General features: G+C 50.0%; 1 protein-coding gene across 1 annotated transcript in view; it reads left to right on the plus strand.

Annotated features, from left to right (window-relative positions):
* The first annotated feature begins 4,403 nt into the window (after positions 1 to 4,403).
* LOC104387684 (chromosome unknown open reading frame, human C14orf105) overlaps positions 4,404 to 14,955 on the plus strand; it is an 11,443-nt gene continuing 891 nt past the window's right edge. The window contains exons 1-5 of the mRNA XM_009996467.1: positions 4,404 to 4,620; positions 7,555 to 7,631; positions 12,120 to 12,206; positions 12,891 to 12,989; positions 13,417 to 13,582. Coding sequence (XP_009994769.1) covers positions 4,404 to 4,620; positions 7,555 to 7,631; positions 12,120 to 12,206; positions 12,891 to 12,989; positions 13,417 to 13,582 — 646 coding nt within the window. The remainder of the gene's footprint in view (positions 4,621 to 7,554; positions 7,632 to 12,119; positions 12,207 to 12,890; positions 12,990 to 13,416; positions 13,583 to 14,955) is intronic.

Genomic DNA, 14,955 nt, shown 5'->3' on the forward strand with positions numbered 1-14,955 from the left:
AAAAGATTCCAGAAAAGTTAATTACATGAAACAGGGGATACTGATGGGACAATCTGGCTGAGTGCAAATAGCACATGGCAGCCTGGGCACCTCCCCCCCCCCCAAGTTGATTTTGGAGTCAATATCTTCATTTCCATTACTAGATAGTCTTGGAGATATATTTTACTCAAATGTTAGTTCCTGCCAAACTTAACATGTAGGAAAACCAAACATTTCCTTTCAGGGTGCATTGATGAGTAGATTTTGGCAAGCAGCCTCATGGCAGCACCTGCAGACCCAAGACTCAATCTATCAAGAAACCTCATGGAGTTATTCAGCAGGGAAATAATGAGAAATACCCACGTTTGAGTCAGTTTTCCCCTGGATGACATGTTGCATGGCCAGGGGCACAGTGTGTCACAGTGCCAGCCTGTCACTCTCCACGAGCAGCCATTGTGCATGTCCTGTCCCCAGGGACCAGTGATCACCCTCATGTTTCTACAGGGAGAGAAGACACATAGCTCTGAGCCCAGCAGCCACCTTACACCTCACATCAGGCTTACCAGACATCATCTGACCCAACCCAAGCCAGATGCTTTCTGGGGGTTCTCATCCTGCTCAGCAATTCACTGGAGTCCCCTCATGCACCTGCTGCTCTATCTGTCCATTATCTTCCTTATGAAGCAAGGAAGGGAATTGTTTCCCCTACAGCTCAGCCTTTCAGCCAGAGAAAACCCATCAAGCCCAAGAAATCAGACAATAAACAGAGGCTATTTTGCAGGACCACGTTCGTGATCCATCAGAGGAATGCAAACCCATAATCACACCTGTCAAGTGACCAATCAGATGTGGTTACATCTGTGAGGGTCTCTGATGAGCCCTTCTACCATCTCCAGCAACCTGAGGGCTTCACTTCAGCTGCACCATCTCATTTTGCACCCCAAGGAAAATGCCAGTTTTGATCTGGCTGCTGCATTATCAGATTGTCCTTCACTCCAGGGCCCAGCTCTCTGGAAGGAAAACAAAACGTGCTGGGAATAACCCCTCTGGAGCAACTGCCACCCACACACCATCACTCAGGAGGGCTCAGCAACCAGGCACCATGGACAATGTTATCTCAGCATCACCCGTGTCCTCGTGGCTGGGACAAGGTGAACATTCCCTGTTAGTGCAAGTGACAAGCAGCAGAGGGAGGAAACAACTTCACAGCTCTGTAACAACAGGCTCTATTTGTCACACCAGTGCCTATGGCAGCCCGTGGGACAGTGCTGGATTATTTTCCTCTTCCCTGCTCTGTGCTATCACCAGCTGAACATGTTGCAAGCACAATGAACAGCAAGCCTGGTCACACCCTCATGGTTTCTTCTGCTTTGCTCACTGGAGATTTGCAGAAAGTCCAGGCACGATTTTTGCAAAAATCACTGCTGCCCACTTTCCATCTCCTCCTGTCCCTGTGATTATTGCAATTTCAAACTCTTAAAGAGAAGTTCTAAGGCAGAGAAAATCGACTGTTGCTGTTGGATCTCAGACTGTGCTGACCCCTCCCCCCCCCCCCCCCCCCTTAGTTCACCTGTGCCACGTACAGATGGGCAACACTCTGCTCCCCTGCAGGAAAATGCCCAGCCCCAAGTCATGGCACTGCCCTGCCCTGGAGCTTTTCCTGGTATCTATCTTAAAAGAAGGGCATCTGAACACTTAAGAGATCAATGGCTTCATTTTGACTACAATATATTTGCTGGGAAATCCAATCTTGGCAAAATCAATGTCACTTAGAAGTTCCATCTGAATTTGGTGGAGGGTTTTCAAGGAATAAATGAAATTGGAGGAAGGGATAAAGAGCTTCCAACTCTCCTTGGAAGGACCACATGCTCTCCCTAACAGTAGTGCATGGGGGTAAAGCTCCTTCCTGCCCCATGTTTCTATGGCACAGAGCTTGGGATTCAAACTGAACCTTAAATACAGATAAAATACCTTAAATACAGATTAAGCAACCCTCGAGTTAAAGAAAAGGATGAGCTCCTCATCACCAGGAAGGCAGTGATGAAGCTGGCCTGAAGCCCTAACATACCTCATCCCATCCTTCTCCCTTCAAATACCTTTGGCTGGTGTTAAACAGGTTTAAGCAAGGGGGTTAGCACAGGTCACCGCTCAATCTTGAGCTAACCAGGTCAAAATGATGCCAATAACCACAACCTCCAGCACTGCACATGCACAGCTCACCCAGCTCCCTCTCCTGCACCCACACAACACCCTGCACAGCCACAGTCTACGTAGCCCAGGTCAAGGTGCAAAGGGGTGATTTTGGCAGAGCAGTTGCAAGTAATAACATTTGGGAGTCTCTTCCAGTATCCATGGGAGCTCCTGGGACTCAGTTCAACCCCAAACTTGCTCTCTGTTTGCCCCAGAGACCTGCAGGAAGGGCATTTTTTGCAGCAAGCCTTCCTCCCCTCTGACCCAACCCCAAAGCCCCTTGGCCCTCCCTGCTTTACAAAGTACAGGCATGCAGAGAGCAAAGTGTAGCTCAAAAGTGCACAGAGACATAGTTTTTTTTAGGGATATTCTGAGAGATAATGGTCCTCAGCTGACAGTGGCTGCCAGGCTAACAAACACCCTTGGACCCTTGTACCAGAGGAGGTGGGACCCAGCTCTCATGAACCAGCCAGGAGGACACTGCATCACCTTCAAATGCAAAGAGGAGCATCTCTTCACCCAGAGATGAAGACCTTGGGGAAATATCAACATGAAGTACACGTCCCTTCACAATCTCCTTCCCTACATCACTGTGTGATGGGCTGTGGTGCCATCACACAGCAGGTGGGGACACCCTTATGGCTTTGAAAGAAACCTCAGCAGGACAGGGATTTAGTGGCACAGGGAGCAGGAGGACCCTGCCAGGTCTTCATCAGGGCCAGGGCCACAGCATCACACTTGGGTGAAACACCCAGATACAGCACCATGGGCACCAGCTTCAACATCTGTGAGTTTTCCAATGCTCTGACACCTGTTGTTGCATTGAATTCAGTTTTCCCAAGCTGCTTAACAGGAATGACCTGTTCTCAGCAGGGGAGGGGGAAGGGAAAATAAATGGAAAAAGAAGTATGAAGTGCTGAGAAGCTCAGGAAGGAAGCAGGGTGTTGGTTTCATATGTTGATTTGAAAAGAAGAAAACACCCAAACTCCTCTGCTCCCTGGTGACCTGTTGCAAAGCAAAGTCATGAAGGATGTTGGTGCTTTGCAGCCAAAAACATGAACCAGCTGGGTTGCTCCAGGGATGAATAATTTATTCTGGGAGGTGCCACCCCTGGCCAGTGGCATTTTGCAGCTCCAAACCTCCCCATCAAGGGAGTGCCCAGTGGTTTATCCATGGATCTACCGGCCACGAGTGCTGGATGTGTGGCTCTTCCATGACCTGCATTTCCCCGCACAGCCCTCCTCCCAGCTCTCATTTCCCAAGGGAAAAGCCAAAAGAGGCCCCATTTCCTACACAGGATCACTCCTGGGATCCCAGTGGGAAGAGCTGCTGCTGGCTCTGGTGCCATTTTAGCCTCTCCCTTTCACACTCCATGCTCTTTGGTTTCCAGGGATTGTGCAGTGGAGCCCACAGATGCTCTGCCCTCCTCTTGCAGCCCCACTCCTGCCATAGTCATCTTCTTGCAGAAATAACCCTCCCTACATAGTTTCAAACCACTCCACTTTGGAAATGAGTAAGTGACTCCCTACAGCTCCAAGGAAGCCATGTTGTCCTCATACACCTTGGGAATGGAAAGGAAGAACCATGGAGATGTGTAGACCCCTGTCTTATGCACCAACCCTGCTGCATTTGGTCCAAATCCTGCTGCAGAATATAAGCACTTTGGCTGATGTTTTCAGGTGGTTTTGTGCTAAAGTTGCATTTCCCCCCACCCCCCATTGATGCCACTAGCCAGCAGGAGCAAGGGCAGAGGATGCTCCTCAGCCAGGCCTTGTCCCCAGGCTGCTTCTGCCATGCAGAGTGGGAGATACTTTTACCCTTCTGGTGCTCTGGGGATTGATTTTCCTTCTAGAAATAGAAGGTTTAGCAAAACAACTGCTTGTAGAAATACATCCAGGTCAGCCAGCTGCCAGCTGAGGTGGTGCCCCTGGCTGAAAATCACTTGTAGGTACAAAAAAAAAAAAAAAAAACCTTGCCCAGGGCTTGATGCTGGCTTCCTGAACTGCTTTCTGCTCCTCTGTCAGCAGCAGCCACCTCCCATCCCCCTGGGGGAATGGCCAGGACCAGGTCAATGTTTAACTGAGCCAGGAAGGACGTGTGGGCACATTGGTGGGAACCAGCTCCAGCAGCTGGCAGGGAACTCCAGAGAACCACGGTCACTTCCACTGTCCTTCCTGAATGGACCCCTGCACAAGGGGCTTTTCCTTTTCTTTTCAAAGCCACTGCTCTGGAAAATGGGCCTGAGCTCTTCCAAGGCACACCCCAAGGTGACCAAGGTGGCACCGATGCACCCCAGGGAGGACCTGCCTGCTCTCCCTGCTCCACACCAGCTCCCCAGGATGTCTGGAGAGCCCAACCTGCACTCACAGACCATGGCAGAGTGGGGAAACCTCACCTGTCCCCAGCAACTTCCACCTCTCCGGGAGCCCTGGTATGGCAGAACCTCTGCAGGTAAGGGGATCATCACCTGATCATGGCAAAGCATAGGGTGGGGACCCACAGGGCTGCAGCTGGGGATGTGGGTGCAGCTCTGGGCATTTTAGCTTTGGGAAAACTCTCCTTTCCTCTTTCCCCTTTCCTTTCCTCTTTCCCCTTTCCTTTCCTTCCCCCCACAACTTGTCTCAGAAAGCCTCCCAGTCACCAGAGCCCAGGCCCCTGATTTCTACCAACGGTCCTGCTGGGAGCAGCAGCCCCTCAACTCCCAGTTACACACCTGTCCTGCTCAGGTGCCACCACTGACCATATCAGTCTCATTAGCTTAATTAAAATTAGACTCTTGGTAATATGCTCAGCAGGTAAAATGGAGCATTAAACCAAATTATAGCCTTGTCTCACACAGGACTTATTTCATGAGCCAAGAGGCAGAGGCAGGTGCAGCTGGGGGTGGTTTTTCTACAAACAGAATCTTGCACCCTGACCTGCAGCTTCTCACAGCAGGGTTTAAACTCCATCCACCCAGACCACTCCAAACCCTCCCTGGAGGTGAGGAGGGAGGCTTGCACCCGTCTGGAAGTGGAGACAAAGCTCTGTATGGAGCTGGATGGTGACCAGCAGCCTCCCATGAACACCTTAGGAGGGAGGAGGGTGAAACCATCAGGAACACCAACATGGTTGCAGGAAGGTCAATGCAGAGGAAGGAGGTTCTACAGCCCAAGCACCCTCCTCTCCTCTTTCCCATTTCCAAAAATGAATTTCTGACACATGCTGAGCAGCTTTAAGTCCTGCTGCTTCACCAGGGGCTGGAAATTTCCTTCAGGATCATCCACCAAGAGGCACCAGGAGATGATGAAAGCAAATAAACCTCTGGCACAACAATGATGCTCCCAGAGCCAGAGGTCCCAGGGTGACTACAGATGAGGTCTGACTGTGCAACAGAGGGTTTCAAGTACTTCAGGACAGCAAGAAAAACTAAATATTCCAGTTTTGGAAAATTATCATCACAGGGTATTTAACAAGTGCTTGTAAAATGTGTACTTTTATTAAAAAAACCCCACTCAATAAATGTAATTTGCTGGTACTTCTCATTTTCAGGAATAAGAAGAGTATGCTCAAGGGCACTTGAGCAATGGATCAGCTTGAGCTGCTGTCTAAATAAGCAAAGCCTCCAAGAGAATGGGGTTTATTTGGTTTATGAGGATTCATCCTGGCTTTGTGTTAAATCCTGCTTCCTCCAGCAGGAAAGATCTGCTGCTGCTGAAGTGCAAGGGTCAAAAAACCAAAAAAATCACACAATTTACTTCAGCTTGGGCCCTGTGGGCTGTTTTCCCTCCTGTGTGGTGGGACATCAGTCCTTCCCTGCCAGCATCACCTGGATGTGCCAGGGACCATCCCTCCCTGCCCCAGGACCCCAGCAGGTTTGGACACAGTGAGCACTTGGCTCCCAACCCTGGACCTGTAGAGAATAAGTGCAAACTCCTGCAAGACACATGCACGGATAGAGAGGGAATAATTTAACATATTTTCTTAAGAATCTCAGAAGGGATCACTGATTTCCTCAAAGCCACACATCTTGCCAGAACAAGCTTCTCCCAAGCCCCAGCTCCTTGCCTGTGCTGTGTCCCACATTCCCAGCACTCTGAGCCACCTCCTTACATTTTACTTCCCCCCCCTTAGAAATTCTTTCTGTGCTAATTAGTCCTGCAGATTGAGAGGCAATAACTTCATAACCCCCCTTTTGCTATAACGAGCTGTTCTTCCCCTGTGTGCTCCCCAGCAGCTGAAGTTCATCTCCAGAGGAGCCTCCTGAGCTGGCAATGATCACTTCAGGGGCCCTTTCCTGCATGTGCAGAGCAGCCAGGGGTTGGCTCAGTGGTTAATCATTGCTGGTGCTCAGCAGAGCCCAACAATCATTGATCCAATGGAATCACCATCTCCTCCTATGCCCTTCCTCCCTCCATCACCTTCTCCCTCTCTGCTCTCCACGAGCCCTGCCTTGGCAATCTCCCACAGGGCTCATTTAAAGGGACCACTGAAGTCCTCCATCAGGTGACCTCCAAATAATTACCTTCCTTCTTCATATAACTATTAAATTTGACATCAACTATAATGAAAGTCCTGCCCTTTATTCCCAACTCTCCCCCCTTGCAGCCACCTTGGGGCTCCCACCCCACGGGAGCAGGAGCTGCTCAGCAACACCTTGCTCAGCTCCACATAGCAAATGGCACCTGAAACAAACCAACACAGGTTTTTTTGGGAGAACAGGTGGGGCAGATAAGTTATTTTCTAACAGAAATACTTCCTGTTCATCCGAGCATTTATTTGTGCAAGAGAGGAAAGAAGCAGAGAGCACCAGAGCAGAATGGACCAGAGCTCAGGTCACAGTGAAAGCACTTTAATAGCTAAGAGGTTCATAACACATTATTTTGGGCTGATTTCCATGGGATGAGGGTCTGATTCTACTGCTTCTCTATCCATAACCCACTGACTCTAGAACTCACTGTAGTGGCAGTGGCAGGCTGTAGCCCAGTCCTGATGCCATCAAGAAACATCAGAGATGTTTCTCAGTTCCATCAAAAAATAACAATAAGTCCCAGGGACTGAGCAGCAAGAAGAGATGCAAACTGCTGCCTGTTTTCCATTTTAGAAGCTCAGAGGGACAACAGGAGACATGGAGGGTGGTTATTGTCATAGATAGGATGCACAAGAGGTTGTAGAGGGAAGTAGGAGAGGTCCATGGCAGAGAGTTGCTAGGAACCAGAGGCTCAGGTACATCCTCCCTGTATTTCTGCAGCTAATAGAATAACTGCCACCACATGTTGCTGGGGTACAGTGAGAGGGCAGTAGCAGGGCATCAACCAAAAAACAAGGGCAGAGAACTATTGCTGAGTACAGCCTAGCAGCTGATGATCACCTAAAAGTAACTTCATTTCTTCTCTAATCTTTAAGGGCCCCTTTCTTTCAACACCACCCTGGAAAAGGGAGAAACCAGCATCATTAAACAGCACCCACCTCGAAGACCTCAAGTAAGACAAGTTTGAAAAGCTCCCTACGAGTTGCCCTGATTGACCTGTTTGACATGGGCATCCTTGGGGACATGGGCACCATGGTGGGGAAAACAAACATCCTACAGCAATGCCAGTAGGAGGTCCTATCTCCAGGTGATAAACCCTAGATGATCTTTATCACCAGCCCAAGTTTGATATCCTGGGCAGAGCAGGTATGTTGACCAGAGACAGGTCACTTTTGGTTCATCAGCACAAGGGTGAGGACTTCATCTAAGAACAGCCAAAGAGGGACCACTGCAGCAAGCCCCTGCTTTACCCACCTGTCTAACTCCATGGATCATGCCTGACTGGTCCACATGTGCTGTGGAGACACCCAACGAGGACACATGTCCCAGCACTGGCCATGAGGCCCCCTCTCATGTAATGATTCATTTCCCTTTTGGTGTCTGGGTGCCTGCAGCCAAACCTCAGGGTCACCATGGGGCTAATGTGGCCAAGATTGCCCAGGGAAGCTGTGGCTGCCCCATCCCTGGCAGTGTTGAAGGGCAGGTTGGATGGGGCTTGGAGCAGCCTGGTCTGGTGGGAGGTGTCCCTGCCCATGCAGGGGGTTGGATCTAGGTGATCTTGAAGGTCCCTTCCAACCCAAACCATTCTATGCCAGGAGAGAGCCCTTGGCAGAAGGGATCCAACTGGTATCACAGGGGGCTGGGTTTAGCTCTTCAAGCCAAATATCCCACCCAGCTCTGGCAGCAGCTCAGGGGCAGGGAAGGCAGCCAGAGGTGCTTTGCAGCAGGGGCTGCTGAACACACAGAGCCATCAGTGTAGGTCTCAAGCCCTGCTGAGCCTGCTGTGTGCCTACATGTATCTTCACCTTCTCCCCTCCATAGCACTGTCTGTACACATGCACACACACACCAGGCTATCCAAATACATAAAAAAGCCTCCCCAAAGCCCACAAAAACCCCTTGTTCACTCCTCCATGACCTTTCCATCCCCTTCCCAGCATCTTTCCCCTCAAAGCCCTGAAATCCAGGACATGCCTGACCTGCCAAGCAGGTTCTTCCCCACACAAGACTTACCACAACCTAACTAAAGCTCCCAAAATACATTTATATCCACACAATTTACTGCAAAGAAGGAAAGGAACTACCACTAGTGCATGATGCCACACAAGGGTTAGAGTTCTTATCACTTTTTTTTAAAAAAAGGGACAAAAAGCCCTTTACATGCATTTTCTGTGCTGATATTTTCATGCACTGATTCCTTTAGACAATGCAAAACCTGGGTGAGGCTCAGGCCCCCAGATGCTCCCAGGGCTGAGCTGGAGCTGCATTTCTGGGGCTGTACAATTCTTGCCCAGCATCAGGTGATTTCAAACCCAAGCCCAGAGGAGCTCACTGCTTTCTGTGCTCCACCTGCATTATCATTGCTTCTTCACACCCTCCCAAACCAGCCAGCAATAGCTTCCAGCTCCCCATCTCTTACCTGTTCAATAGTTGAGATGCAAAGATCGGGGTGTTTGGCCAAGATGGAGTTCTCCCTCCTTCCCTACATCCACAGAGGGTCAGGGAAGGACCCTGGGGAGCACCAACCTTAGTCCTGCTCTGGATACCCCAGAACTGCTGCTCCCCCATGTAGCTCCTCAGATCTTTCTCCTTCAGAGCCCCAGGCCTGAGGCTTTCAGCTGCATTTCTTTGCTGCTTGGCCCAGCTGTGGGGGCTCCAAACCAGAGAGTAAACAGGGCTCAGATAAATAAAATCAGGCAGAGAAAGGGGACTAGTTGAGCAGATACCTCCAACCACAGGTACAGCAGAATATCCTGCTCATGGAAGTGCCCAGCTTCTGGAAATTTCCCCCACCCCTATCGTTCTCATTTAGGCAGGACTTTTAATTAGCAATTGAGGGCCAATGTACTTGCTGCTGAGACCCTTATAAGAGAGCCCAGCTGTGTGGGCCAAATCAGCAGCTTAATTAGGCAGCTGGAGGGAGTCCTCAGTGCTTGGGGACAAACAGAGACACTTCTTGGCTGTTTAACCCATGGAAGAGCTGACCATGTTCTTCTCCATAGCACTCCCATAGGTGCTGGGTCACCCCAGCACTGGGTGCAGCTTGGACCAGCTCCCATGGATCATCTTCCTTTCCAGCCACCTATATAACCTCTTGTCATTGATTAATTCATTAATCGTTGGGTGAACATCCTCCCTGTGCTACCGTGAGATTTCCTCTCAAGCATCTCCACTCTCCCAAAATGTGGTGACAAGCTTTCTGCACATGTCCCACAACAGCAAACCTTGGCACAAGCCTTCCTTGCTGTGATTAAGGTCTTTTTAATATAACAAATAACAGAGAAGCCACCAGACAGGGGCAGTTGAAGCCCAGGCTGTGGCTGTGGCCAAGTCTGGTGGCTTCAGAGAGTGCAGGTGGCCATCAACTAGCAAATAAGATGTCCCTGGATTTGGTGGGAGTGTGAGGGAGCAGCACCTGGAATGAGCCCAGCTGCACCTGGTGAACTGTCACATGGAATTGCAGCCTCATGTAAGAATCTCCTACCAGCATGTAATTTTTGATCTTTGACCTTATTTCCATTACATCTGGATTTATGCATTATTAAAGCACTGATCATACTCACTGCAGGACAACAGCACTTCATCCTACCCTGTGCTTCTGCCAGTGCTCTTAGGGAATCTGAAACAGCACCAACAAAAGCCCTTTTCCCTGCAGGAATGTTTTCAAAGGCAGCTGAGCAGGGTGATGTGGCCTTCTCAGGGGCTTTTAGAGGGTTTTGGTCATGGAGAATTCCCAGAGAAAAATCCTGTGAGGTTACTGGGAGATGAAGGAAAAGAGTCAGTTTTCCAGGCTGTGACACAACTTTAGCTGAAACCCTGGAACTTGGCTTCCCTGCTGGGGGCAGTGACATGAGCTGATACTTGATCTGCCCTCAGCCACCCCTGCTGGCTGCCTTGGTGGCCCCTGGGAGGGATGCACACCCCAGACCATGGTTTGTGGTGTCACATGCTGCCATCTAGTGACATTTCTGAAGCCTCATATTCAGTTTTGTGGTTTTTTTGGATGCTGAGACACATGTGAATTTGGCATTTGGGGCTAACGGGGGTTGTGTCCTTGACATGATGCTGCTGATTTTTTATTTTTTTTTCCACCCATGTTATTACATTGACTTAAAAGATGCTTCAAAATCACATCTCAGGCTTTGGCAGCAGCTCCAGGCAGACACCCAGAGCCTTCTCACCATTTCAAATCAAAGAATCAAAAAATCACTCTGGTTGGAAAAGACCTTTCAGATCACCAAGTCCAACCCTTCCCCCAGCCCTGCCAAGGCCACCACTGCCCCATGTCCCTCAGCACCACATCTACAGGCTTGGAAACCCCTCCAGGGATGGGGACTCCCCCCCTGCCCTGGGCAGCCTGGGCCAGGGCCTGACAACACTCTTGGGGAAGAAATTGTTCCCAAGATCCAATCTAAACCTTCCCTGGTGCAACTTGGACATTTCCTCTGGTCCCATCCCTTGTTCCTGGGGAGCAGAGCCCGACCCCCCTGGCTCCAACCTCCTCTCAGCAGCTGCAGAGCCAGCAGGTCTCCCCTCACCTCCTTGTCTCCAGGCTGGACACCCCCAGCTTCCTCAGCTGCTCCTGGTCAGACTTGAGCTCCAAACTCTTCCCCAGCTCCATTGCTCTTCTCTGGACCACTTTCTTTTCTTCCCCTTTCTTAGAGGACACTCCTGTTCATATTTAAGAGGTTAATGATGTTCCATCTAAAGCATAACTCTTACTGATTAAGTCCTTGATGATATTCCCCCTAATTTTATGGAAGCTGGACTGAGTTCCTCTCCTAGAAGGGGACACAGGAAATATCAAACCACAAAATGACCCAGTATCATCTCATAGTTTGGTACAGTTTAAGGTCCCCAAGATAAAAATCCATGGTCAAAGCAGTCTGTAAGGAAAGTCTCTGCTCACTTCCATTAGCCACTCAGAAGGGCACTGTGCACCATGCACAGGCCTGCAGAGAAAAATCATACTCAGGCCCAGACAAAGGAGGCTGGTGGGATGCAGGGAACAGTGCTCTGGGTCTCAGGTACCTGGGTTCTGCCCTTGGATGACCTGCTGGGAGACTTCTGTCAGGTGATGATACCTCTCCATGCTCCAGCTTCAACCTGAAGCAATCTAGGCAGGGCTTTGTCTTCACTCTGGTCTTGGCTGAAGTCTTGAGCATTGCTGAGGCTCAAAGAGAAATACCTGCAGGGATGAAACTGATGTCAAACTGGGGTCTTGCTGCTTTGACTCTAATGCAGGATATTCCTCCAGTTTTGTCCACCCCCAAGCACCTGAAGAGATGTTCATCTCCCTGCTAGAGACTGCCATCTCCTTCTTGTATCCCAGGCAGCCAGGCCAGAATTGGAGCCGGAAAAATATGAAGGTAGTTTTATATCAGGTTTTATGATTGCGTGGAAAAAAAAAAGCTGAGTATTATAAATATTGGACTTGTAGTGGCTTGAACCTGCTGCCCCTCTGCAAGAAGCCCCTCCTGCAAAGCCCTGGAGTCAACAAGCAGTGGCTGCAAGCCCAAGGATGAAGGTAAGCTCATGAGCTGAGCCCTGTGAACAGGTTGTTGCTGACTTCAGGCTCCTTTCCCTCACTGTTCAGGCACCTCAAAGAGCCAAGGAGCAGAAGCTGATGCTTTACACCAGCTGTGCTTCTGTCCCTGGCTAAGCCCTGGATCCAGCTGAAACACCAGAGGGTGGGTGAAAGGACACAAAATAAGAGGAAAACCTCTGAACCTGCAGCATGACAGTTCCCTGGATGAGGCAGAGCTGCTGAGCCAGGACCTTACATATTTTTGAGGCTAAATATTTTGGAGAATCCCTTTTTTAAATGGCTGAGCAACTTGGACCCCATCACCTGCACCTTGCAGGGAGAAGGTTGTGTCATAAACATCCCCAAGCGTGCCAAAGTGGTTCCTCCATTCAGATCACCAGATGATCTGGGACATCCAACTCCAACCAGTAACACCTCGGGAGGTAGAAGCATGTATAGATGGTTTGAATGAAGGCTTTTTTTTCCCCCTCATGGCCCAGAGCTGTGGGATAAACTGCAAACACAGTGGAAATCTGGGATTAACTGCTGCAAGTTGGCTATGCAGGGAGATGCTCCCTGCCTTGATCTGGGGAGTGCCCCAGGGGCCGGGTGTGGGTTTGCTGGTGGCTCTTCCTTTCTCTTTCAGGAAATGCAGGTGTATTTATGTTTTTAAACACCTTGCAGGCTGTGGAGAAGAGGGGGCAAAGCCTGAGACACCCCCCAGGCAGGCGGCAGCACTTGCACAAGCTGCAGATGCTGGATTTGACCCGTAGGCGCCGAGAGGTAACACTGGGGAGGGTCTGGGGAGAGGCTGGGGCTTCTCCTCTTAGGTGGGGGTCTCCCCGTGCTGGGTGTCTCTCCTATGGATCAGGAGGCTTAAAGCCTGTTAGTGGGAAGAGCAAATTAAGCTTTGCTGGCTGCTCAGGCAGAGGTGAGGTCGCAAGCATCCCCAGGGGCTCTGTGATCACTAATTACTTCTGATCTTTGCAATGATTTGCCCTCATTTGGCCACGGCCCATGGAGAAATAAAAAATAAATCTCTGTCGAGGTCATGTTCTATCACATACCCAGTTTGGCAAATACCATTTGCCCTGGTTAAACTACTCGACTGGCTCATCATTTTCAGTGCCAACCCCCTAATGCTGAGCTGAGCTGTTAGAACGTGTTTGCTCCTCTGCTGCTGCTGTTCATGACTTGTTTGCAAACCCAGGCAGAGCTGAAGCGAAATCTCCAGAGGGAGGCAAAAATCAATCAACAAAACCTCCAGGAATCCAGCCCAAAGAACGTCCTTGACACTCCCCAGGGAGGCGACAGCGCCAAGAGCCGAGACCTCGTCCCTGCTGAGCACAATCAGGGTTTTCATGGAGACGACCATGGTAAGGAGAATCACTTTCCAAGGAGATGGAAAACTCAGCAGCCTCTTCAATGTCATCAGAGAAGTTTCCCTATGGAAGCTGCTTACACTGCTCCATCTCCTGCTGTGACACGGTGCAAGTTCAAGGACTGAAGGGGGAAACAAGTGAGATGTTGTCATGCAAAGCATTGGGATGGCCCAGGGCAGGCAGGTAGAGCTGGAGAGGGACTTTCTGCAAAGGAATGGAGTGACAGGATGAGGGGGGGAATGGTTAGGGTAGGAAGGGACCTTTAGATCATGTAGTTTCAACACACCCAACCTGGTTCCACTAGACCAGGTTGCTCCAAGCCCCATCCAACCTTGCCTTGAACACTGCCAGGGATGGGGCAGCCACAGCTTCTCTGGGCAACCTGGGCCAGGGTCTTGTCACCCTCATAGCAAAGAATTTCTTCTTAATATCTGATCTAAATCTACCCTCTTCCAGTCTGAAACCATTCCCTCTCACCCTATCACTCTATGCCTTTGCAAAAAGCCCCTTCCCAGCTTTCCTGTAGCCCCTTCAGATACTGGAAGGTACAAAGTGCAATGCTTCCTTGCAGCAAAAGGGAAATCAGGATGATTTGCAATTGCTAGTTGTTTCCAGGGACCTTGTGAGACTGTCTTTTGGGAGAACAGTCACCTTGTCTCTCCCCCTTGACACACATGAAGAGCTGCAGGAGGGTACCAGGTACATTTTGGGTCACTGAGCCTTGTAAGTCTTTTCTGGCAGAGCACCCTTGAGCAGGTAGGGAAGCTGGGACAGGGCTCAGCAGGAGGAATAAATGTAAAATGAGTTGCTTGAGCAACAGCTACCAGAGATTTGTTCCTGGCTTCATCCCTGTGTGGTCCTCCAATATGTTGAGCTCACAATTACATGGGGTATCCTCTAGGCTCCTCCTGTCCTTAAATGACTGTGGGGTAAATGTTACAGTCACTGAGGTTACTCACTTTCTAGGTTTAGTTTTAAATGGAAACCACTTCCCAATGTCCAGAACCAAGCAATGTCCATTGTGGATTTGCATCCCTCTGGGTGCTGTGTTATCAAGGTGAGATATTCCCAGCTAGAGCAGTTCTAGGCATGGCTCTGTGTTAACTCTCAGCATCAGAAAACACCCCAGGTGGGGTTCATTCAGTGGAGAGAGACCTCAGCCAGTTCTGGGCTCCTTGTCCTGGCCCAGCCCACACTGTAGGACAGGAGGGAGCAGGACATGGTCTGTGTCCCAGCCATGCCAGCAAACACTGCACAGGGGCTCTTTGTTTTTAAACACCTGTAGATGTGGAGCTTAGGAAGGTGGTTTAGTTGTGGTCTTGGCAGTGTTAGGTTTATGGTTGGACTCCAGGATCTTAAAGGTCTTC

This window comes from Chaetura pelagica, unplaced genomic scaffold (assembly GCF_000747805.2).
Source record: "Chaetura pelagica isolate M959 unplaced genomic scaffold, ChaPel_1.0 scaffold274, whole genome shotgun sequence".
NCBI classification, from domain to species: Eukaryota; Metazoa; Chordata; class Aves; order Apodiformes; family Apodidae; genus Chaetura; species Chaetura pelagica.